The sequence below is a fragment of the Chiloscyllium punctatum genome, chromosome 17 (genome assembly GCF_047496795.1).
Source record: "Chiloscyllium punctatum isolate Juve2018m chromosome 17, sChiPun1.3, whole genome shotgun sequence".
In the NCBI taxonomy this organism is placed as follows: Eukaryota; Metazoa; Chordata; class Chondrichthyes; order Orectolobiformes; family Hemiscylliidae; genus Chiloscyllium; species Chiloscyllium punctatum.
Genome location: NC_092755.1, coordinates 75,172,275 through 75,195,931, shown reverse-complemented (window position 1 = coordinate 75,195,931; position 23,657 = coordinate 75,172,275). Strand labels below are relative to the sequence as shown.

The following is a 23,657-nucleotide window of genomic DNA, read 5'->3' as shown; positions in this document are numbered from 1 at the left end:
TGACGAAGATTAATTTGATAATTACCTCAATCTCAGAACAAATAAAATTCTTAAATGAGGGAGATTTGACAGAATAGCTCAGCTTCCAGGGGAATCCATTGATAATTTCTTTAATGACCTCTCCAGATTAGTGGAAGAGTATGAACTATGGAGCTTCGAAAGCAGAATGCATCAGAGACATAACTGTTGGAATTATTGATGAGTCTTTGTCAGATTATTCACAGTGCAAGAAAGATTTAACTTTGGAGAAAGCTGTTCAAATTGTGCTGGGAGCAGAAACCAGAAAAATATACACAAATCCTATGTGGAGAATTACAATGCTGTATCAGGAGAGCAACAAAACAAACTCAGTTTATAATGGAAAAAGTCAAACTAAAGAGGCATGTGACAAGTCAAGACAGAGGGTAAACCAGCATAAGATATTAACAGTCAGTGATTGCTGAGGAACAAGACTCATAGATGTATATAATGCCCAGTCATAGTGAAATAATTGCTTCATCTATAAAATTGTAATTCACTTGCAGAAGATGTGTGGAAGTAGAACACAACTTCAGAGCAGCAAAAAGCCTAATGGTTATTCTTACAAAGATGTAATGAGATAGGGACTACGTTCATTGGAAAAAGGTTACCTGCATTAGGTAATATACCTCCATTCAGAGCAGAAACCAGAGGCATTCTTAAGAGAATTAAGCAATTCAGCTCAAATTATCAACCGACTCAAGTTTTACAGAGCATATTTATGTCAAAGGATATCGTGTTTGTTAAAGCTTGATTAGTGCAACATACTTTCAGTATCTGGTCTTCAGTTGGGGGACAGGAAGCCTGCCCAGTTCATCTCGTCCATGTATAAAAAGAAAACCCCCTCATTGAGTTCAGGATGAAATCTACATGTTCTTTAAAAAAAGAGTGATCGAGGAACTTTCCAATGTTGTATTGGAAACATTGCACCTGAAAGATTCCAGTGAGAACTGTGCATGGCTAGTGAATTGACCATACATGTCAGAAAATCGGAGTCAGGCTTCAGAACAAACTACACTTTGTCTTTTTACCTTCAACAATAATCCACCGGCCAAAAGTGAGGTTTTTTTTTCAGAAAATCCATTTCTCATCTTTTCCTGAAATGTGTATGTGTGCACACTTTGAAGATATGTAAAGGACGAGATAGTCATGCATCTGTATTGGTGACTGAATCTGTTAGCCAAATCTCACATTTTTGTTGACTATTAGTTTTCTACGTTAACTCCATTAAACCCTTTCATTCTAATTAGAGGAGAAAAGTGTCACCCATAAAACGAAGACAATAATATTTGCTTCGGCAAAGGATTTTTTTTCATCCAATTTACCACTTCTACAGAAAAGCACAGAGCAGTATTTTCTTCTGAATCACCTGCTACCTCACAGCACATTTCTGACAACACATTTGAAAGAACACAGCAGAAAAGGCAAGTACGCCAAAACAGACAGGGCTCGTGTGTTGCAGTGGTAATGCCCCTATCTCTGAGCCAGGAGGCCCGGGTTCAAATCCCACCCAAAGAGATGTGTAATAATATTTCTGAACAGGTTGATTAGAAATGTCAACACTAAAACAGAAATGTTTTATTGCAGTTGGGTAACAAGGATTTTGCTTCACGGGATGCAATGCACATTGACTTCCAATCTGACAAAAATGATTCCTAGGACAGATTTCAGGTGGCCTAAAATGCATTTGAATCATTAGCATATTGTCGAGGTCAACGTTCAATAGGCTTGATGCGGAGATGCCGGTGTTAGACGGGGGTGTACAAAGTTAAAAATCACAGAACACCAGGTTATAGTCCAACAGGTTCAATTGGGAGCACTATCTTTCAGAGCGCTGCTCCTTTACCAGGTGGTTGTGGATGAAGGAGCAGCGGTCCGAAAGCTAGTGCTTCCAATTAAACCAGGTGTTGTGTGAATTTTAACAATGTTCAATAGGTGCTGCCAATAGAGCTTTTTAAGGTCAGGCTGACGGACTGAATCAAATTCTTGTTAAAGCACCTACTTTCAATGTGTGAACAAAACAAATAAAGCAACAAAGTGACTGGAGGACATTGTGCCGCAGGTAGTGAGATGTGAAAGGGACTCGATAATTCACACCGAGTGTCTCTGTATGTCTGGCTGATTAACAGCTACATGGATGGAAGCTGGTAAACTGTTAACCTATCACAAAACTGTTAAGATTTTGGAATACTTAAACATCAGGCTCTAAACTGTACAATGAAGTGTATTGGTTATCACGCTGTGAGCAGATAATGGAGTCTATGTGCTTAAAATCTGCCAACAGACTATAAAGCCACAGCAGTAGGACACAGGCCTTATAGTGGTTTATCACTAGTCCAGCGTGGCCAGTAGACATACACAATTTCATAATATTTTCTCTGTTAACAGCGATTTTCTCTATTTGTACCCTCTGTAAAGCTTAAAAGAAACAGTCCGTGCCTCTCAAAACTCAAATAGCTATGAAAGGACTGCAATAAAAAATTAAAACTGAAACATTCTTGTGCGTTTCTCTACCAGTCAGTTTTCTGTTCGTTTTTGAATAATGCCATTCAACTGAATTTGAAAGGTAATCAAGCCCAAACATACAAGGGAATTGAATAAATATTCCCGGAGATGGTTGTTAACACAGGGTGCTTAGCTAATCATGTTATTTTAGTTTCACATGTTCAATCAGTTTCCTCGCAGAGCAGGGTTCAGTAACTCTTCCAGGCAGCTTTCCTGATGGATGGCTGGCTGTGATTTCAGGATTAGAAAGAACAAATTTACAGAACTGCAAGCGCAATTATAAATAAATACTAATATACAATACATAGAAGTATCGCGGCTACAGGACCAAGTCAGAACTTCTGTTGTGAGGAACTCACTTCCTGTCTCTTCAGTACCAGTCCAGCACAAATCAGCAGTGTGACGGAATGCTCCCCACTTTCCTGGATGAGTGCAGATCCAACAACACTGTCCAGAACAAAGCACTTGATTAGTGTCCCATCCACCAGCTTCAACATTCACTCCCTCCATCAACAGACAATGATGGCAATGCATACCATCCATAAGGTGCACTGCAGTAACTCACCCAGCAGCACCTAAAAGGGCAAGACAGCAGATACCTTGGGAGCGCCACTGCCTGCTAGTTCCCCTCCAATCACATACCGTTCTGATTTGGAAATGTAATTGCCCGCCCTTTGCTGTCACTGGGTCAGAATCTTGGAGCTCCCTCTTGCAGGACTACGAAGTCCCTACACCAGATGGACAGCAGACGTTCAAGAAGGCAGTTCGCATCACATTCTCAAGGGCAAATAGTGATGGGCAACAAACACTAGTCTTGTTAGTGATGTTGACATCCCAACAAAGGAATTCTAAACTCGTTTACAAGTTTGCTACAAAAAGTATGTTTCCCTAGCTTGTGCATATGGTTTTCTTTTGTTTATATCCCACAGCTAGTTTACTAAAAGAGGCAATGAATCGATGGACGCTCAAAGCTCTACCTCTCTGCTAACACTCTCTGAAAGATCCTTATGGATGGTAGATTCTAATCTAACAGAAACGTTAGATTGTTCCTTCCACTGCATGAAGAGGGCTGATAGCAGGGCAGCAAGACAATAGGGAGCTACAAAAGATTGGGTAGTGTCCAGGGGTTCTCCCAGACACTAGGACAGCACAGCACCACAGCAACACTGTCACCGTACAAGAGTCCTCCTTAAACGTCCCAGTGGTGGAACCTTAGCATACCTGATTCACTTAAGAATCTGTCATTGTACCAGGATGCAAAACATCACTTACCACTCTGGGGAAAAAAATATTCTCAGAAAGACACTTTAAAGACACAGAGTCAGAGATAATCAAAGCAGCAAATAATATTTTTAATATCATCAACATTTAGAATCCGATGAATCTCAAAAAGGTAAGTAATGTTACCTTGAAAATAAAGAAATTCAGATCTTTACGACAGGCACACACTTAGCTCTTTATTTTCTGAAACTGTAAACCTTTTGCCTAAATATATTTTTAATCAACCTATTCAGGGATGTTATGACACAACTCCAAAGCAGGTGGGACTTGAACCCAGACCTCTTAATTCAGAGGTAGGGACACTACCATTTTACCACAAAAGCCTGTAACTTTTGCCTGTAAGTATCCATCTCAAATAACGGCCAGCTGTGGTGAAGTAGTCTGTGGACACCTTATCTTCCACTTTCATCTCCTCTTAAAGGGGCCTCACATTTGTTGCTGCCAATATGACCACAGCAGTTTCCAGGGGCATACCATGTGTGGAGCTCAATCCTGTGCTGGGGTGCTAGAGAACTGCTTTGGGAAGGGATTAGGCTCAGTCTTTAAAAGCCCTTTGGTGCATTGTAACAGGACATGGCATTGGGGTGGGGGACGGGGGTGGGGGTGGGTGATCAGAGCCTTGAACATTCCCCCTGGACCCATGTCCTGAAACCCTCCATTGCCATCACTCATCTCTTGCCTGGGATCCAGCAATGATGCCAGACCTGATGTGGATATCATACCAGCATCTGGTACCACCTCCCCATTGGTGCCATCATTGAAGATAGTTCCTGGTCTCTGATTTGCCATCAGCTCATGGTGGGTGGTATTTCTGCCCCAAGGGAAAACGTGCCACCAGCCTATCAAGTGCCTGATTGGAAGAAGGTGCAGATGGGAGCTCCTAATAAAGCAGCAATGCAATACCTTTCCAACCAGCTGCTGAGACACCCTGCTTTAAAAAGATTTTGCCCCAACATTTTTAATAAAACCACTGGCCTTGGGTTTATCTAATTTATTAATTTATCACTCTGACCCACTATAAGTAATGAATTATAAAAGCGAAGTGATACTTCAGCATTTGATACTTAAATGACAGCTGAAAAGTTAATTGCTGAGGCATTCAGAGCATCCCCAGTGGCTTTCAGCTACAATGGACACACATGCCTTTGGTAAGTCTGCACTTACTTGAGATTACAAAAGATTTCCTACTATTCACCCTGACTATCATATAGGCTGTACATTAACCAAGCCTGCAAAAAGCTGCCAGGTCACAATAATAATGACTACTTCCCAAACTGTACTTTCACCACGACTAAATTGAATTGCATCAGCTTTATTGTCACATGTACTCCAATGATACAGTGAAAAGTTATCAGTCGGCACTTACAGTGCCAGCTTAGGTACCTAGGTATAATACTTAGTTACAGAATAGAGAAATGAAGAAAAAAAAATATTTTAGCTAGACACAGTATGACCATAGGTCAGAAAAAACAAGAAGCAAAAGTTAAGACAAACATCACAGTATCTCTCCGTAATGCACAGTGCAACTACTGGATAATTTGTTATTTGAATGGAGAGTTTATCAGGTTATATTTATTTCCACATCTGTCTACATTTTGGGAAAGTGATTCCATCTGCAAGGAAGCTTAAATTTCATGAAATTTTCAGATAGATGTTAAATATTGTTGATAAAAACAGCAGATTTGGAAATCTGCATCATCATTTAGCATAGTTATAAAGAAGTTAACAAAAGGATATTGTAAAACCCAGTTTTCGGTGTGGATAAGATTGGACTCACACACTTGAGGCTAAAACTATATTTCTGCCATCAGCTTCTAGATGCATCAGGTTCCAATCATAACTGTGACAGCAAGCTGTAGACTGTTGACTAGTGGGCAATTAGAATGAATCATAGGCCAATCATTCAATGGATTATGTTCCAATTAAACACCATAGGAAGGGCCTGTATATAGGGTGAGGTTCTGTTCCTATATAAAGAAAGATGCAGCAATTACTTGACCAATTTCCTGGCCCTGTGCCTCAATGGACTAGATTTTTTTTTAAAGTACAAGAGCTAAGTGCAGAGAAACACATCTCTGCACAATCACCCTTTCCACAAATAAATACGGTGTAGTTATGTGCATACAACAGTGTAAGTAACAAACTCAGACATAAAAATCAGACAGCTTTCTTTCAGAGTTTCTTATTCTCTCCAAATAGTTTTCCTTGATGATCACAAATCCACCTCATAATCACCAACACATCAGTGCAGTGCAGTACAGTACAGTATCAGGGACAGCTGTATTGTTGCAGTTGCAAACTTTTGGATGAGACTTGGTCAAGGACTTATGTCAAGGTCTGTCTGTCCAACCACATAGATACAAAAGTTCCCACAGCTCCATTCCAGAAATGCAGGGAGCTCTCTCAAAAGTCCTAGTCAACATTCTTCCCAGAACAAACACCAGGTTTTCCTATGGTTCACAACTCTGGGATAGTTTGCTGGACAGTAACTGGATCTAGTACTTTCCTATACTGCAATAATGTCTGCAATTCAAAAGTTGGCTGTGAAGCACCTATGAACATACAGAGGATGTGATACAATGCAATATAAATGTAAATTCTCATTCATATTTACAAAAGCCAGGAAATTATAGCAATGATTTAGGGGGCTGATACTCTGACAGAATTTTCCCTGGAATGATACTGTGAGGATATGTGCCTACAAACCCCAATATGCTACATCACCAAATATCTGCTATGCATCAACTGGACCCATCTTTGCCTCGGGGTCAGACAGCTGAGAGATCAAGCTCCATCTCAGGTACTTGAGTACATAAATGAGGGCTGATACTTTCAATATTATATTGATGCGACATCAACCTAATTAACAAAGAGCTAAGAGCCTCCTGACCAACACTTCCCATTCTGATAAAGACAGGATTAGAATTTGGATTTGATGTTCACCCTGCCACCCCTCTACCTCTCAATCCAATCCCTTTATCGTCATTGTAATACATTCTGCTATCATACTTACCTGGTATATCTAGTACTAGAACATAATAACTAGGAAGCTCACAAAGAATGGTCACCTGGAGTTGTATATTTATATGTCAGAGATCTGAGTGCACGTTGAAAAACAGCCCAAAAGAAATGTGTACCTCCAAGACAATGGGGAGATAAGAAAACCTGCTCTCAGTCAGTCTTGAACTAACTACCATCCACTGAAATCTGTTGTGGATACGAGGGAGGCTCTATGCTGATCTGACTGGAGGTGGACATCACTAGGACAAAAAATCACTAACATCCATTTCTTTTTGAGCTCCGCAAAGAAAACCAACAGGCACTTCTGACAATAAAAGTTGCTCACAGCAAAATGGAATAGAAGGGGAGCAAATGTTCTGCATTATAAACAAGGCCACTTGTACTTCTCCATCATGAAATCACATGATAGTGGATGACATTGACAATCAGTTCACCTGACTGACTCACCCATCCACCTTCGGGAATCCATTGCAGGAACTATAGCACATTTTGTAACCAACAGCAAGTCAACAATAAAGAGTGGCCTCTAGATCTGCTCCATTTTGGAAGTTCAGTTTGAGCTTCTTTTTGCTCTGTCATACAGTCAATAAAACACACTGACATTTCCAATTATGATGTTATTGTTCTTTTATGTCATAGTATCAGACTATTTCTCCAAGCAGCCTAGTTCAGTCAGGTCAATGAGGTTGTGAGCCAAATAGCTATTCATTAGTTTCTGCAATGTACTAATGCTTTATTCTTTTTAAACAGACCTTTCATAAATCTGTCCAACAAAAACCTGAAAACACTATATGGCCTAACCTTGCTACACTGAACAAACAATACTACTATAGGGGGTTTATTGATTAAGCCTACACTGTGCAGCAATGTAGCTGGTTGGCAGCTTTCTGCACTTGTGACTGACAAATCAATTTGGCTCAATTCCACAGACTAGGTTTGACAGGCTGGTTGCTCCAACTGCTTATTAGCTCAACATCAGAAATTTCTGTGATTCTCTTTAACAGCCGTCAATACGTTTGATGATTTCACCAAAATGATTCCCTATCCCTAAGGGAATACACCACACAGTTGCCTTTTATTTTTTTACTGTTCACGCATTACATCAAAGTAAACCCTGTAGTCCAACATTTCGGATGGAAAATCTAAACCCGAAGCCAACTGCAGCTTCATTCAAAAGTTGAATTACAAACAGCAATTGTGAAAAATAGCAAGTGTACAGCTATCAACACTCATCACTTGTGCACCAAACAGAATCTCAGGAGAATGATTTTCTTGGACATTGTCAAAAAGAGAAAATTTCACTGTTGAATATTGCTTTAAACTGTCTTTTTCAATTTTTCAAGGATACCCTGGAATGGGGGAATGAGGTAAAGTTGTAGTGAAGTGTGCCTGGCAACAATCCCATGTGATTTGTTTGCTAGTTGGATAAGGGCCCAGAGAAAAGAATGACTAAAAGTCAGGTATAAATGTTAACACTAGGACATGAGGGAGGAGCTGGATAATGAGAGGCAGTAAAACCAAAGAATTCTGGGAAACAGGAACTACAAGTTCTGTTATGCCAGGCAGAAGAAAATGACAGTTTGGAGGTTAACTCAAAAATCGCATGAGGTGATGGTGAGGATAAAACCTGTTGTGGAGAATTGGGGACGAAGCAGTGGGTGTCTTGCTGCTGCAAGTTCAATTAAACATGCTTGGCAGAATAAATTAGGGGATTAAGTTTAAAAGGGCAGTAGCAGATTTATTCTTGCATAGCAGGAAGAAGGGCCAATTAAAGTGAGTGGACAATATCTTCTACTATATTGGTTGCCTACAAAGTAAGGTTTATCCAATACTGTCATCAATGGATCTTGTCTCTTCATGATGAACAGGACAGTTTATATGGCTTGATATCATCTCTTCCAGTGATTTTGAAAGATCTGGTAATGAAAGAGAATATGTTGCTGTGTTAAGCCATTTTCTGATGCTCAAATGTTGCACGATAGTTGAATCTCAGAACATTTGGAATGGCCACTCCCTCATAATAGATTTCTAAATCATCAATGACATCAGTGTGTCACCTTTGCTTATGTACTGTCCCAGGGTGGGATCAAGTAGCATGTGCGGTGACCATTTTTACAAAGTAATCTCTGATCTGAACACATTCTTCATCAGATGTTTGTGCATCTCTCATTTTATTTGATCGCTGGTTGTGTGTCATTGTTGTCAGTGTAATGGTTTCTGCCTTTCAACATGGGCTCCCTCACTTTGTTTGGGCCTCAACTCTAGAATATGAGACAAAGCATCCTCTGTACTTCATTACTTTCCAAGAACATATTCTGTCTTTGAACCAAATCTCAGCATCTTTGGTTCGAATGAGGGTACCTGTGGGGACATTTCCGCTTGTGATCTGCCTCGGTCTTGTCCTGAAGACTGGGAACTTCTGTACAATTACTAGAGGCCCATTGAATAGCTAATGCTTCTTTCTCTAACACCGTATATATCTGTTTAGTGTCTGTCCCACTGAACAGAATGTACAGTAAACTACGCTTTCCATCTATCTATAAGTGAAAACAATAAAGAGGTATCTGCAGCAATGATATAGAGTATCTCTGGGTTACAGTGAGCTAGAATATCAGTTAATATCAACACGGAAACTTCAGTAGGCCATTCAACCCAATGAGTCTGCCCCACTACTTAATACAATCATGGCTAATCAAACGCTTCAATATCTTATAGCCAACTAATACCTGTAACCCTTTACACCACTGGCATTCAGAAATCTATCAACGTACTCTAAACCTAAGAAGGTCTGTGAAAATGATTCTAGACTGGGAGAAGGCATATTTTATTAAGGCACAATCTGTCCAAATTAGACTCACTGTGTAGATAGGTTGGGACAAGCTCAGTGGGTTGAAGGGCCTCTTCTGTGTTGGGTGACTCTATGACTCTAAATCTACTCAAAGACTGAGTTTCCATAGCCCTATGTCCTAGAGAATTCCAAAAGTTCATAATTGTGAGCAAATTCTTCCCATCTCCAACCTAAGTGGCATCCCCCTTATTTTTAAATTGCACTCCTGATTCAAGGCTCCCCAACTCAGGATAACTTCTTCACTGCAACGACCGTGTTCGCCTCTTTGAATATTTGGTAGGTTTTACTAAGGTCACCTCTCAGTCTTCACAACTTTGAGAACACAGATGCAGTTTGCCCAATCTCTCTTCAATGGATTTCCCTGCCATCCCAGGAATAAATCTAATGAACCTTAATGGCACTCCCTTTCTGACAATAATATCTTTCCTGAGATAAGGAGACCAAAACTCCACACAGTACTCCAGGTGCAGTCTAATCAAGTTCCAATAGAACTGCAAAAAGACTTCACTACTCCTATATTCAAATCCACTTACAATAAACACTAAATTCTATTAGCCTTCCTACAGTTTGCTGCACCTTCATGTTAACCTTCAGTGACCTCTCGACAAGGATATCAAGGTCCCTTTGTATATCTACATTTTCCAGCCTCTTATCACTTAAGAAATACATGCACATCTGTTTCCTCTACCAAGGTGGATAACCTCACATTTTTCCACATTAGATAAGTCTGTCAAAACCATCTTGAAACTGCTTTTCAACTTCCTCACAACATACAGTCCTACTTAGCTTTGCACAGTGTGCAATTTTGGAAATATTATGTTTGGTCACTAGCTCCAAATCATTGACATACATTGTGAACTGCTGGGGTCCAAGTACTGATCCTGACAGTACCCCATTAGTCACAGCCTGCCAATGTAACAATGAACCCCTACTTCAACTCTGTTTTTTTGTCTGTTGGCCATCATTAATCAATGCCATACATCACTTTATAACCCATGTGCTTTCATCTTTTTAACCAAACCCCTGTGGAGGGACTTTATCAAAAGCCTTCTGAAAATTTAAGTATACTAATCCACTAGCTATCATTTATCAATTTTTTTTAACATCTTCAAAAAAACTCCAACAACTTTGGAAAACATGATTTCCCATTTGCAAATCCATGCTGACTATGCCCAATTAGATCTTTATCAACTAGAAATACATTTATCACATCCTTTACAACAGAATCTTGCATTTTCCCTCCTATAAGACTAACAAGTCTCAGATCCCTGTTTTCTCTCATGCTCCCTTCTTAGATAATGGAGTGACATTTGCCATTTTCCAATCCATAAGAATCATTAAAGAATCTGCCTATGTCTGAAAGATGTTTCAGACATAGGCTGAAACCAATGTTTCAACTATCTCTGTAGGCACTTCTGTCAACACTTTGGGATATTATTCATCAGATCCTGGGAATTTATAAATGTCCAACCTCATCAATTTCTCCAATAAACCATCTTACTAATGCTAATTTCCTTCAATTTCCCATTCTCCCTAATTAGTTAGATATCTAGTTCTGGGAGATTTCTGGTATCTTCCTCAGCAAAGACCAACATAAACTAATCATTTAGCTTCTCCGCCATTTGTCCATTCTCCATTATAAGTTCCCAAAATCTGCCTGTAATGGATCCACATTTACTTTAGCCATATGCTTCCATTTAACAAACCTACAGAAGCTTTTACAGTCTGTCTTCATGTTTTTTGCTCGCTTGCATTCATATTCTACTCCCCCTTTCCTCATCAATTTCTTGGTCCTCCTTTGTTGTATTCTCTAAAGCTGCCAACCCTCAGAATTACTGTTATTTCGGGTCATTTCAGAGATTTTTCTTTTAATCTTATACAATCCCAAACTTCCTCTGTTAGGCACAGTTGACTGACCTTTATGAGTTTTGCTCCTTGAAGGAATGAATTGTTGCTATAAATCACGCAACAGCTCTATAAAGATGTATATTACATATGTACAGTTTTGCCTTTTTGTGTATTTTCCCAGTCCACCTTAGCCATTTGTGTCTCATGCCTTCATAACTTCCCTTATTCAAGTTTAACATCTTTATTTGAGAATAAACTACCTCAATTTCAACACAGTGTAAAATTCTTTCATATTACGGTTACTCATCCCCAAAGGTCTTTTTACAACAAGGATGTTAATTAGCCCTTTTTAGATGCTCAGTCTAAAATTGTATGTCTTCTAGCTGGCTCCTTAGTATACATCACTTTGACTTTCTTGTTGCGTTTCCACTCAGCTCCATGTAATTTCATGTTGCAGTGACTCACTGAAAACAGCTACTTGGGACATGAACTTCCCAACCTGGTTTACTGTACCCATGCACCTCTGGAGCACAATCACATCCGCTCCGACAATGGATGCAGCGAAGAAACTTGACAGTTGGATGCTAGAATATAGATTTGTTGATGAGCACAGCTCCTGTTTCCTGTAGGCCGTGCAGCACAGCTAGTTATCATTTACTATCAAGGCCAGCTCTTCTCCTTTCCTACTGCGTGTGTCGTTTTTAAGTGTTGTGTACCCTGGAATATTTATTTCCCAATTTTAGTCACCTTGTAACCACATCTATTTAATGAAAATTAGAGATAAACCATTTATCTCTATTTGTTTTATGTGCCATTAATTTATTACCTTTTTGCAGATACTCTGTTCATGCAATAAAGTGACTTCAATTTTATTTTTAATTACAAATCCCTGCATGCACTTTACTCTCTCATGCATTACTTCGCTTAAATTCCCTGTTGCTTCCTTCCTTACTCAGTTTTGTCTTTATACATATTGATATACCTTTGTATTGCTTCCACACAATGCTATTAGGGAGGGAGCTCAGGGAGTTTGATCCACCGACACAAAGTATATTGCCATTCCTTCAGTGTCACTAGGTTAAAATGTTGGAAACCTTTCCCTAAGAGCATTGTGGGGTATTTATACAAAATAGACAGCAGCGATTCAAGAAGACAGCACAGCACCACCTTCTCAAAGGCAACGAAGAATGGGAAACAAACACTGGCCCAGCCAGCATCGCATGAATTTTTTAAAAATTCTTTGTATTTCTAAATCTCTAATTACCTTAACCCTCTATTAGTTTAAAGCCTTTTTAAAATCTCTGATCAAATTTATTGTGCACCGTTAGTTTTGCATTCTCTGTCACTTCCCCTCACACTCTGCTACTGTGCACTATTGCCTTGTCCACTTTTAACTTCCTAAATTTTCCCTCACTTGTATCCAAAACCTATTCTATTCTATCCCCCCAACTATTTAGTTTTAGTTTAGAAAGGTTAAGGAGAATAAGGAGGGGCAATACTGTTCATGCTCACATGAACAACCAGTTTGTCAAAAGGTACAAGTGCTGCTGGCTCCTACAGACAATGTAATCCAAAATGTCAGCAACTTCAGCAGTGCAGAAAATTACAGGAAACAAATTAACTGGCTTTTTTATGATCAACATGACCTGAAAATGAAAGGATATCAGAACATTTTGACTAATGGGACCCCAGCTTCATCAGTCTTGTCTCTTTTGACATTATCAAACTATCTTTAACAGATGCATCACAGAATGCAGAAGAGCACTGGTTAAAAATAGAACTAACCACGTCTTTGTCCAATTTTAAAATGCTGCACGGTCTTGCAATCCCACAGCTCGCAGTCCTTCAAAGTTTTATGGAGGGAGGATTTCAGAATGGCATAAGACTAGTCCCACTCAACAACAAGTTAAAAACCATAAATGGCATTGTAACATTCTACATACCATGCAGAATAGTTCCTTAGTACTTCGATAAATTTATAACTGAAGAATTAGTGAAATCTTATTCTGTGCCAACTTGCCTATATTAGCTAATATTGTAAGTCAATTATTAGATCACCATATCAATGCACAACACTATTATTGGATTTATTTCCATCATAACTGGAGTTTCAGACTGTTATCACATTACAAAATCTTGTGGCCCAAGACTGTGGGGCTTTAAATTAAGGTGACTTGATGGTAACTGTTGTTATGCTCAGAAGCTGACACCTCTTTTGAGTTGAAACGAAAAATCCTGAGATTTTTTTAATTTACCTCCAGCAAAAAATTCCAATACTGCATCAATTTTCACCTCCTGCTGGGTAGCTCTCTATTAAAGAGCATTGTGAATCAAGCTAACCTCCCATCAAAAGTATCTAAATTCAAAACCCTGTATGCATCAGATGATCAAAGAACAAATTCATTCGCAGCTTTGGGAATCCAGAAAAAAAACACTCATTTATAATGAATACACCCAATTATTTACTTGGCTTAATTTGCTGAAATGCTTCTCGAGAGATTAAAGAGAGAATAAATAGCATCACAAATAGACAGTTTGAAATAGTAGACAGATACATTTTCAGAATAAGAAATGAGAAGTTACAGAAATAATGGATAACTTGCAGTTATTAGCCATACTGTAAAGTAAATTGGGTTCTATGACAGAACATCACTAGTTTATCTACCCTGGAAAGATATGCTGCTGATAACTTTTGCTAGATTTGAGACTTGACTGAAGATGCCAGACAGGGGCCAGCCAGCAAGACGCCAGCAGAACAGGCTTCTTTCAACGACGTTAATTATCTGTAACCTACAACAACAGAATTCCTGGCCCTACTGCCTGTCATTACTGAACGATCTGAGATAGGAAGGCAGTTTATCATGATAAGTTGCATTTGCCCAATAGCTGCGCTTTCCACATGAGTTTCTCCTCAGAATAACAACTAAACAGAAACATTAAGGATTAGTGGCAGGAATGAGTTTTTCTGAAACAAAATGAACGCAATGATAAAGGTTAAAATACAGTGGTATATTGTTATATGTAACAGAAGGAGTCCAATGACAAACAAAATGCTGCTTAGAATCAGGCCAATATAAAATGGGGGCGGCTACCACACTACTTCTCAAGGAAAGTATCAGGATTTCAGAATAATTTTCAGTAGATCACAAATGTGCCTTTTAGCCAGATTGCATATTGATTGGACTGGGTATCTCCCAAATACATTTATATCTTTGACTGACATTAGACACTGGAACCAAAAGCACAATTTTTGAAGTGCACTTACAGTCCATTGCAGTAACAACATTTTCTTTTTACCTTAAACATCAAAGAGACTGCAAAAAATTTAACAGTTTTTTTTAATGAGTTGACTGATCAGGCGCGAGCAGGATGCTGCATTATTTGTTTCCACTTTATTTGCGTGCTTTTTCTATGTGGTTTTACAGGGATCAGTTTTATTTATAATGTGGATCAACTGCCAACCTGCCCTTAAAGAACTGCTTGAAAGGACAATGAGTAAACTTGAAAAGACGCAATCACAGCTGCATACAGGGGCAAACATATTGGCTGCCTTTCCAAAGACCGCCAATATTTTTCATGTTTTTTTTTCAGCCTTTGCAAACGCAGCTTGAACAATAAAAAATACCTAGCAGAACCCTGGGGATACAGTCTAATAATCAAATGTGGAGACAGGAATCAAGTCTCTGGCCAACGCAACAATGAAACCCACTGTTGGAAACTGGAGTTAGTGCTATATGAGGTGGCAGCAAGGAGGTGGCTCTGGTTATCATTATGGAGCACTGTGTCCATGAAATAGCAAGTGTGATGATATGGAGGAGGCTCAGTCTTCCTCAAGAGCAGTCTGACCAACTGGCATTCCCGCTTCTGCCCCTCCATTCCCACATCCTAACAACATGAGGCAAGCATGTCTCCCATAAGGCAATCCTTCTGCTGCTATTGCCAATGTTCCAAAAAAATGATGCTGCCAAAACATTTGGCACAAACATCAAAGTACAGCAATTAAGTGCAGACGTGGGGAAAAATTTTAAAAATACAACAAAAACAAAAGCTGGGACAAGATTAAACCAAGACTATTTCTGGCCTTCTTTTAGTGCAGTCTCAAACATTGCGCAATCCACAGCAACCCTGAACGGCCATTTTACACTGATGGCTTTAGATTCTGATGCAATTTCAGAGAAATGCAAAAGCACCTAAATGATTGGAGGGTTCAGAGCTTAAAATAAGGGGTCGCCCATTTAAGACAGAGATGAGGAAACATTTTTTTCTTCTTAGAAGGTTGACAGTCTTTGGAATTCCCTTCCTCGAAAGGAAATGTGTGCAGAATCTTTAAATATTTAAAGGCAGAAGATGATCAAGGGGATGGAAGATTATCGGGGATATACAGGAATGTAGGATTGAGGTTAAAATCAGAGCTGCCACAATCTTACTGAATGGCAGGACAGGCTCAAAGGGCAGAGTGGTCTACTCTTGTTCCTTGTTCAGATATTATCACAGACAACTGGGAAACCTGTGCTCCGATACCACATAAAAAAACAGATGAACAAACTAAATGATTGACTGTTTTTCCATGAAGCAATCTCCACTAGATACATCTGTTTGGTTGAGACATTTTACACATATTCATCGATTGTGATGGCTCAGAAAATCAACCTTATTAGATAAAACCAAATATGGCTAATGCACTCAGTATGAAGTTTAGCCAGAACTTCTATTTATAAAGTCCTTTTAACACAATATCCCAAGTGACAGTAGTGTTAGAATACCAACTTGACACTGCGCCACATAAGGAGACGTTAGCGCACCTTGTCAAACATTTGGTCAAAGTCGTATATTTTAAGGTGCATCTAAGAGGGGGAGAGGAAGAAAATGAAATGGGGAGAGGGAGGGAGGGAATTCTAGATTTATGGATCAGGGAGCAGAAGGCACAACCATCAATAGTGGAGCAATTAACACTGGGGAGACTCAATAAATTAGAAGTAGAGGAGCACAGATATCTCAAGAGATTGTGTGTTGGAGGAGATTAAAGGGCTTGGGTGTGGTAAAGCCATGGAGAAATTTGAAAACAAAGGCAAAAATTGTAAAATCAAGTGATTTCTTGACCAGCAACCAATCTAGATCAGCAACATAGGGAAGATGATGGAGATTCGTTCAGAGTGAGCACATGGGCAGCAGTGTTTTGGATGACCTCAGATTTAGAGAGTAGAATGTTGGACGCCAGGCAATTTCAGATTTAAGATCACAAAACATAGATACAAGAGGAGAAATAGGCCATTCAGCCCATCAGTCTCCTCCACCAATGAGATCATGATTGATCTGAGAATCCTCCCCTCCATTTTCTTCCCTTATAACCCTTGATTCCCTTTAATCTTTAAAATTCTGTCTATCTCATCGTGAATATACTTTATGGTCCAACCTTGACAGCCCACTGTGTAAATAATTCCACGAATTCACTACCCTCTGTGAGAAGAAAGCCCCATCATCTCTGCCTTAAATGGTCAACCGTTTTCTCTGAGGTTTTGCTCTCTGGTCCTAGACTTTCCCATAAGGGGAAGCAATCCTTCCACACCTATACCACACATACAGATGAGGAAGGACACCACTTCGACTGGGATAACACATTCATGCTAGGACAAGTCAAACAGAGATACATACAAGAATTCCTAGAAGCATGGCATTCCAACTGGAACTCTATCAACAAACACATTGACTTGGACCCGATTTACCACCCCCTGAGAAAAAGAACAGGAAATGACATCACCCTAGGACATGACATCACCAACCCAAAGAAACCCAAACATATAAATAGAAAGCAGAAATCAGCAGTGTCTCATCTGGAGACTCACTGAAGATGTTACCTAGCATGGTGATGAAACATCTGAAAATGAACCTTCCAGCTCAGTGAGCAAACCTACATCCACACATATGCTATCAAGTCCCTTCACAATCTCGTATGTTTTAACAAGGTTGTCTCTCATTCTTCTAAACTCCATGAGTAGAGGCTCAACCTACTCAACCTCTCCTCATAAGACAGTCCCTCCATACATGAATCAATTAGGGAACCTTCTCTGGACTGCTTCCAATGCCAGTGTATCTTTCCTTAGATAAGGGAACCATAACTGTTCACAGTATTCCAGTTGTAATCTGGCTTGTGCCTTGTATAATTTTAGCAAGTGCTGCTCACTTTTACACTATAATGGAGCTCAAGAACTTTTTTGCAACTATTTTTGGAAATGAGGCTTCAAATATCTTTATGGCATTCTTCCAAGCAACTACTTATCATGTATGTAATGATTCAAACAAACATGCCAAAAAATTACAAGTACTTCAGGAAGTCAGTTCCCAGGCCATAACACAATTTAAAACTATGGAAATGGTAGATAATCCAAGATTAGTTGTGCTTTAGATATTTAGAAGAGCTGCATCAGGACATCTGTGCAGAGAGTGGGTCTGCAAATGAAAGTTGCTGCAAAAATGATAAAACTGGATGAGACTGCAACACCAACCCATCCTATACATTAAGGAATTAGCTTTACAAGGCAGACACGCTGAAACTGAGAAAAGATCTCAGAAGATGTCCTAAGCTGGAAGTGTAAAGCTTTTTATGCAAAACAGAGTACAATCAAGTACAAGATCAGTTGAAACTCCACACATTGTTCCACAGACTAATACAATGTAATTTATATTCATGCTGAAAATATTCATGATTTCCAAATCAGCTTCATGTGAAGAAGTGTAGTGAAGACAGCGGATTCTGCACTACATTTATCTGGAGGGAGAGAGGAGACATACTTCTTTAAATAACTGCCAAATGCCTCACCATGCAGCTGCGATGTTGTGCCAGCTAGTTTTGCACAAACAGACTTTACATACGTTACCCGTCATTGTACTAAGCAAGTCTCTGCAATGGAGAGATTCAGACAGCCACATGAAACTAAATGTCCTTAAGCATCTTTACAAATGAGACTGTGTAACTGTGCATTCCTTGTCCCCGTGTTGGGACATGAACTGCATTATTTAGGGAATGCCACAGGGCCAGGTACTGTTGCCTTACTGTGTATTGAATAGTTCACATCGTTATGAAGTGGCAGGTAGAGGAACGAGAACGAGAGAATAAATGAGCTCACTCATTAGGGTTGCTTCCCAAGGCAACATCATATGATACAGATATCCATGAAACTGCATATCTACATGGCTGTCTGCTCCTGAATGTGTAACAACTCAACACAGGTACATTATGCATTTATACAAAAAAGCATATTGCAGTATCACTATTATTCCCCCATCAATTCATGCAACAGTGGCTTCTGTTAATTGTCTGCCCTCACTATATTCACAGAGTCCAGTTTTGGACCTCTCCTCAGTCGTAACATTCAAATGAAGATGAAAACATTCACCAGATGCTGCCGATTGTTGTCAGGGAGACAATGAGGAGAGGGGAAGACAGGACAGTGCAACGTGAGAAATAAGAAGGACCGCTAACTGCTCTTTCAGGAGAATCTGGAATTAAACCAAAATACTAAATACCAATAGGGGAGGAAAAGGTTATTTCGGAATAAGTGGATATTTTCAATACAAACAGCAATTATTATCTTGAACCCAGTCTCACAAGTAATCTGCACAGTACTTCATCAATACAGTACCCATCCCAAAGAATGCCAATAAGTTTGTTGTGATATCAAAAGTGGGACTCTAAGATCGTTGCATTCAATTCCTGATTGAATTAAAAGATATGTAGTGAGTCATACGATATATGGGCCAAAAACAACGTCTTATTAGAATTTTAACTATAAATGACAGCGATAATTTCCTAGCTTTTACTTCTTTGGAAGTCACTACTTAATTCCTTGTGGGTAAAATAGAACTGGCTTCTCCTGAGCAGTACGGTGGCTCAGTTGTTAGTACTGCTGCTTCATAGCGCCAGGGACCCAAGTTCAATTCCTGCCTCAGGCAACTGTCTGTGTGGAGTTTGTTGGCTTTTGCCCGAAACGTCGATTTTGCTGCTCCTCAGATGCTGTCTGAACTGCTGTACTCGTCCAGCACCACTAATCCAAAATCTGGTTTCCAGCATCTGCAGTCATTGTTTTTACCTACATTCTCCCAGTGTCTGTGTGGGTATCCTCCGGGTGCTCTGGTTTCCTCCCACAGTCCAAAGATGTGCAAGTTGGCTGAATTGGCCATGCTAAATTGCCCGTAGTGTTAGGTGCATTAGTCAGGGCGGGTTGCTCTTCGGAGGGTCGATGTGGACTTGTTGAATCGAAGGTCCTGTTTCCACACTGTAGGGAATCGAATTTAATCTAAAATGATTTCCTCAGATAACACCATTAGAAATGTGCAGTTCTGTTCTGTAAGTATTTGGGTATAATAATGTGCTTGCAGCTGTTTAACAACAACATCACACAGGTTAAGAGTTGGCTACTATAACATATTACTCCGGTGGCTTTCAGTTGTTCATAGCAGTTACTGCACGTGGGTTGAAACATCACACATTGAGTCCTTCAGGTAGACCTCAACTTCATTGCTGTAGCTGGAAAGATAGACCACTCCAATGCTACCCAACTCAGTACCATGATCCAAATGGCACTTATTCACTTAGGGGTATGCACAGCACAGCAGGAAGCTGGAAGATCATTGCCCTGTACCAACATAACATACATAATGTAGAGGTGCTGGAATCAGATTGGGGTGGACAAGGTCATAAGTCACATGACACTTGATCATAGTCCATCAAGTTTATTTGAAATCACAAGCTTTTGGAGCACTGCTCCTTCATCAGGTGACAAAGGAGCAGCGCTCTGAAAGTTTGTGATTTCAAATAAACCTGTTGGACTATAACTTGGTGTTATGTGATGTCTGACTTTGTAAACACAGACACCCAAGTTAATAAGTTAGTTAATCAGAAGCAGGAACTTTTGCCGGCTTGTGTCTCCCTGTTGCTATTTGGGAGGAACAGTTCAATCACTTCATCATTGCCCCTCACTGGATAAGCTCAGTATAGTTCAGGGATCAAGCCCAGAATGCTCAATGGCCCAGGAAATCATTGAATAAAACTCACTAAGCCATCAGGGGAGCCCCAAGTTCAAGAGATTAAAATCCTGACTCTCAGAAATTAGAAAGGAAGGTTACTTAAAAATACAGTTCTAGTGTTTCTAACTTTTCAGCTCCTAATAACACGCAAAATTGAAGAGAGAAAACATTTCTGTTTTATACAGTATTTCAAAATAAGCCAATAAATATAAATAGCTAAGAGTAAACATGCTTACCATTGTCGGGGAGTACAGTTCATTACCTAACTACAATGGCATCATTTTCACTCCCACCATTTAGAAAGCAGAGAGCTCTCCAGTCTCTGGTGCTCTCTAATTAATGTCTGGCTTAGCCTAATTCAATCAACAAGACTAGGCGCCAGTTGAAACTCCTATAATAATCTGTGACTGCTGCAATTTGCATCACAAAAATTGTGTTACCCAATAAATATATGGCCGGTTCTTTTAACGTTATTAGGAGTTGAAAAATGTTACAATTTTAGGAAATACTTAATTGGAGGACAAGCAAACAATGTTCCGCTGTGAGACAATAAAACTGTGAGACATTAGCAAATGCACCCTATTACTAGAAAACACATTAAACTGGGCAAGGCTGACCTCCATTACAGAGCAAATATTTCTTTTAATAAACATTTATTGCCATTAGTAGCTGCTTACAAAATATACTGAAACAATTCCAGTAAGTTTTCTTTAATCTATATAACAGTTTAAATCAAGATTAAATCTCATACCTACCCCGACAACCCACCCCTCCAGACACAAATAAATATCTTCACCAGTTTGTGCTGGCAAAAACAGTGCTTATAAAATTGAGAATCAGAGTATTTCCTGCATTTGCTCCAAGCAAATCAATGACATTCCTCTAACCAATAGCTATAAAATCATGCTGTATAATGACTAGAAAGATTTAACTGGTATTTAGATTTGTGCAAAAATACTAATTGCTGTTTCACTCAAAGCAGAAAACAGCAATTAATGGACTGTACTGTCCATCTTTTTGTCTCTGAAGAATGCTGTATCTCTTAATTCATTCCTTTCACCTTTGGTGCCTTTCCTTTGTTGCATGACCCTTTGCATTGGCAGGTTTTATTAAAGCGCCTGCTGTTATTGTGCTGTCATCATTTTAGAGGCCGCCTTTTTACTGGCCACTGACAAATCAGTTGTGTTTGATACAGCTTGCTTGGCAAAGCCTGACAATCAACAGATTTGTTGAACACATCTCCGTTTCCACCAGAGGTTAACAAAAACTGACAGGGCTAAGTCTGTTCTGATTAGCAATCTGGAAAGATATTAGGATGGTTTACAATGGGTCATCACTGTATTTGCTAATTTCAGCACTGTCAAATTGAATTTTAATGCACAATGCTGGTTTAAATTGAGTATTGAACAATGAGCATCCGCTATCCATTTTCCCTGCATTAAACCCCTCCAAAGAAAGTGTCAATAATTTATCTTTTTAACTTCCTTTCATACTGAAACAAGGAACTTATCTTTTCCACAGCACTCCTTGCACACAGAAGGATGATTAAAAGGAGCGACCCAACACAGAAGGCAAGGGGAAAAGAAGGAGGAGTTCGATTGTTGGCTGAAGGCACAGGTGATTCTGAAAGAAGTGAGAGGTCAGAATGAACTAACAATATAGTACCTGAGGGTAGGAATCCAGCTCCTGAAGGAGCAGTTACTATCGGTGAAGCAAAGAGGATATGGGAAGGACTAAGCCAGTGTTAAGAAGCTTGTGGGAATGTGCAGTTTAATGCAGGAACGAAGGAGGGATAGTACCAGGTAAACCTTGACCTCCCAATATTCCCTTTTCCTAATATTCAATCAACAGTCAGGAAGACTAAATGACCAGTTAATGACCCCAGTAATTTCACATTGCTTCAATTGTGTTGGAGGGAAACAACTGAACTGAGTCCTTTCCTTGCAATTGATAAATATGAACAGGGCCAAAGAAAATAAATGTTCAAATATCTATTGCTTGGGATTTGATACCTTGGCTCAGAGTTGGAACTATCAATGCCATACCGTTTCACGTCTTTAATTCCAAATATTTGAAAGAGAGTCATGGGTGGGGGGACACAATAGTAAGGACAATCTGTGACTTGAAGGAGAACTTGAAGGGGAACTTGAAACAGACTCAGTTCCTCTAATTATTGACAACAGTCAGATTTATCTATGTAAAACTATTGCGAAAAGTTTTTTTTTAAAGTTTATTTAGTCTAAATGTTAGACCAACAGATGGAGGAGACAATAAATAAAAAACAGCTCTGGTCATTTTGATGTATTGAAAATAGACCATTCTAAACTTAGACTGAAAGCAAGACTGACAACTGAATTTGACAATTTTCACCCAGTTATTGAACTTGGCCATTCAAATAAACCTTTTATTGTGTAGTATCCGTGAGGGCTTATGTGCTTACTAGTGATTCACATCAGTGTTAAACATAAGTCTTACTCCAGTTTTTCTCAATCTTTTTCCCACTGTGACCCTTTTTGAGGCTTGAAAATTGTAGCAACCCTTCAATGAGAATTGAGAGAACAAGGGTTTGGGGAAGTGGCAGGGGGGGGAGGTGAACAGAAAATTGGAGTGAGTACAGCTGTTATAACTCTGACAGATCTTCCAAGAAGGCTACTCCCCGCTTTGAGTTGGCAATCTGTAATCCCAAAATTCCAGCTGGTGACACCACACAAGGCTCGAATTCCCACTTTGGGAAGTCCTGTCAGACTGAAAGCCAAGTTCATCTTTTCTCCCCAGTCCATCTGATTTAAAAAACATGAGAAAACTGAACTATGGGCTCAGTAAGCACAAGCACTGTGTAGTAAATGACTGGGCCATACAGAGAGGAAGATCACAAAGCCAGTCCTCAATCTGCACTCAGCTAATTTCAAACATGGCATCCTTGAGGACAATCTAATTGATCCCTCATGGTCGGGGGACAGAAATTTTAAAGAAAATCAATGCAAATTCCTACTATAGTAGACCAGTGACTCCCACTGGACTGTGTGGCCACCATAACATTTAGCTTCAAACCCCTTCCATGATAAAACGAAAAACTCATGAGCAAAGCTCACACAAGTTTCTAGGGTCCACA

General features: G+C 39.5%; 1 protein-coding gene across 12 annotated transcripts in view; it reads right to left on the bottom strand.

Annotated features, from left to right (window-relative positions):
- cux2b (cut-like homeobox 2b) overlaps positions 1 to 23,657 on the bottom strand; it is a 329,671-nt gene that overhangs the window by 244,301 nt on the left and 61,713 nt on the right. For 4 of the 12 annotated variants that reach the window (XM_072587518.1, XM_072587516.1, XM_072587517.1 and 1 more), the window contains exon 2: positions 2,883 to 2,970. The exons of the other annotated variants lie outside the window; for them this stretch is intronic. In XM_072587518.1, coding sequence (XP_072443619.1) covers positions 2,883 to 2,970 — 88 coding nt within the window. The remainder of the gene's footprint in view (positions 1 to 2,882; positions 2,971 to 23,657) is intronic. 12 annotated transcript variants of the gene reach the window in all.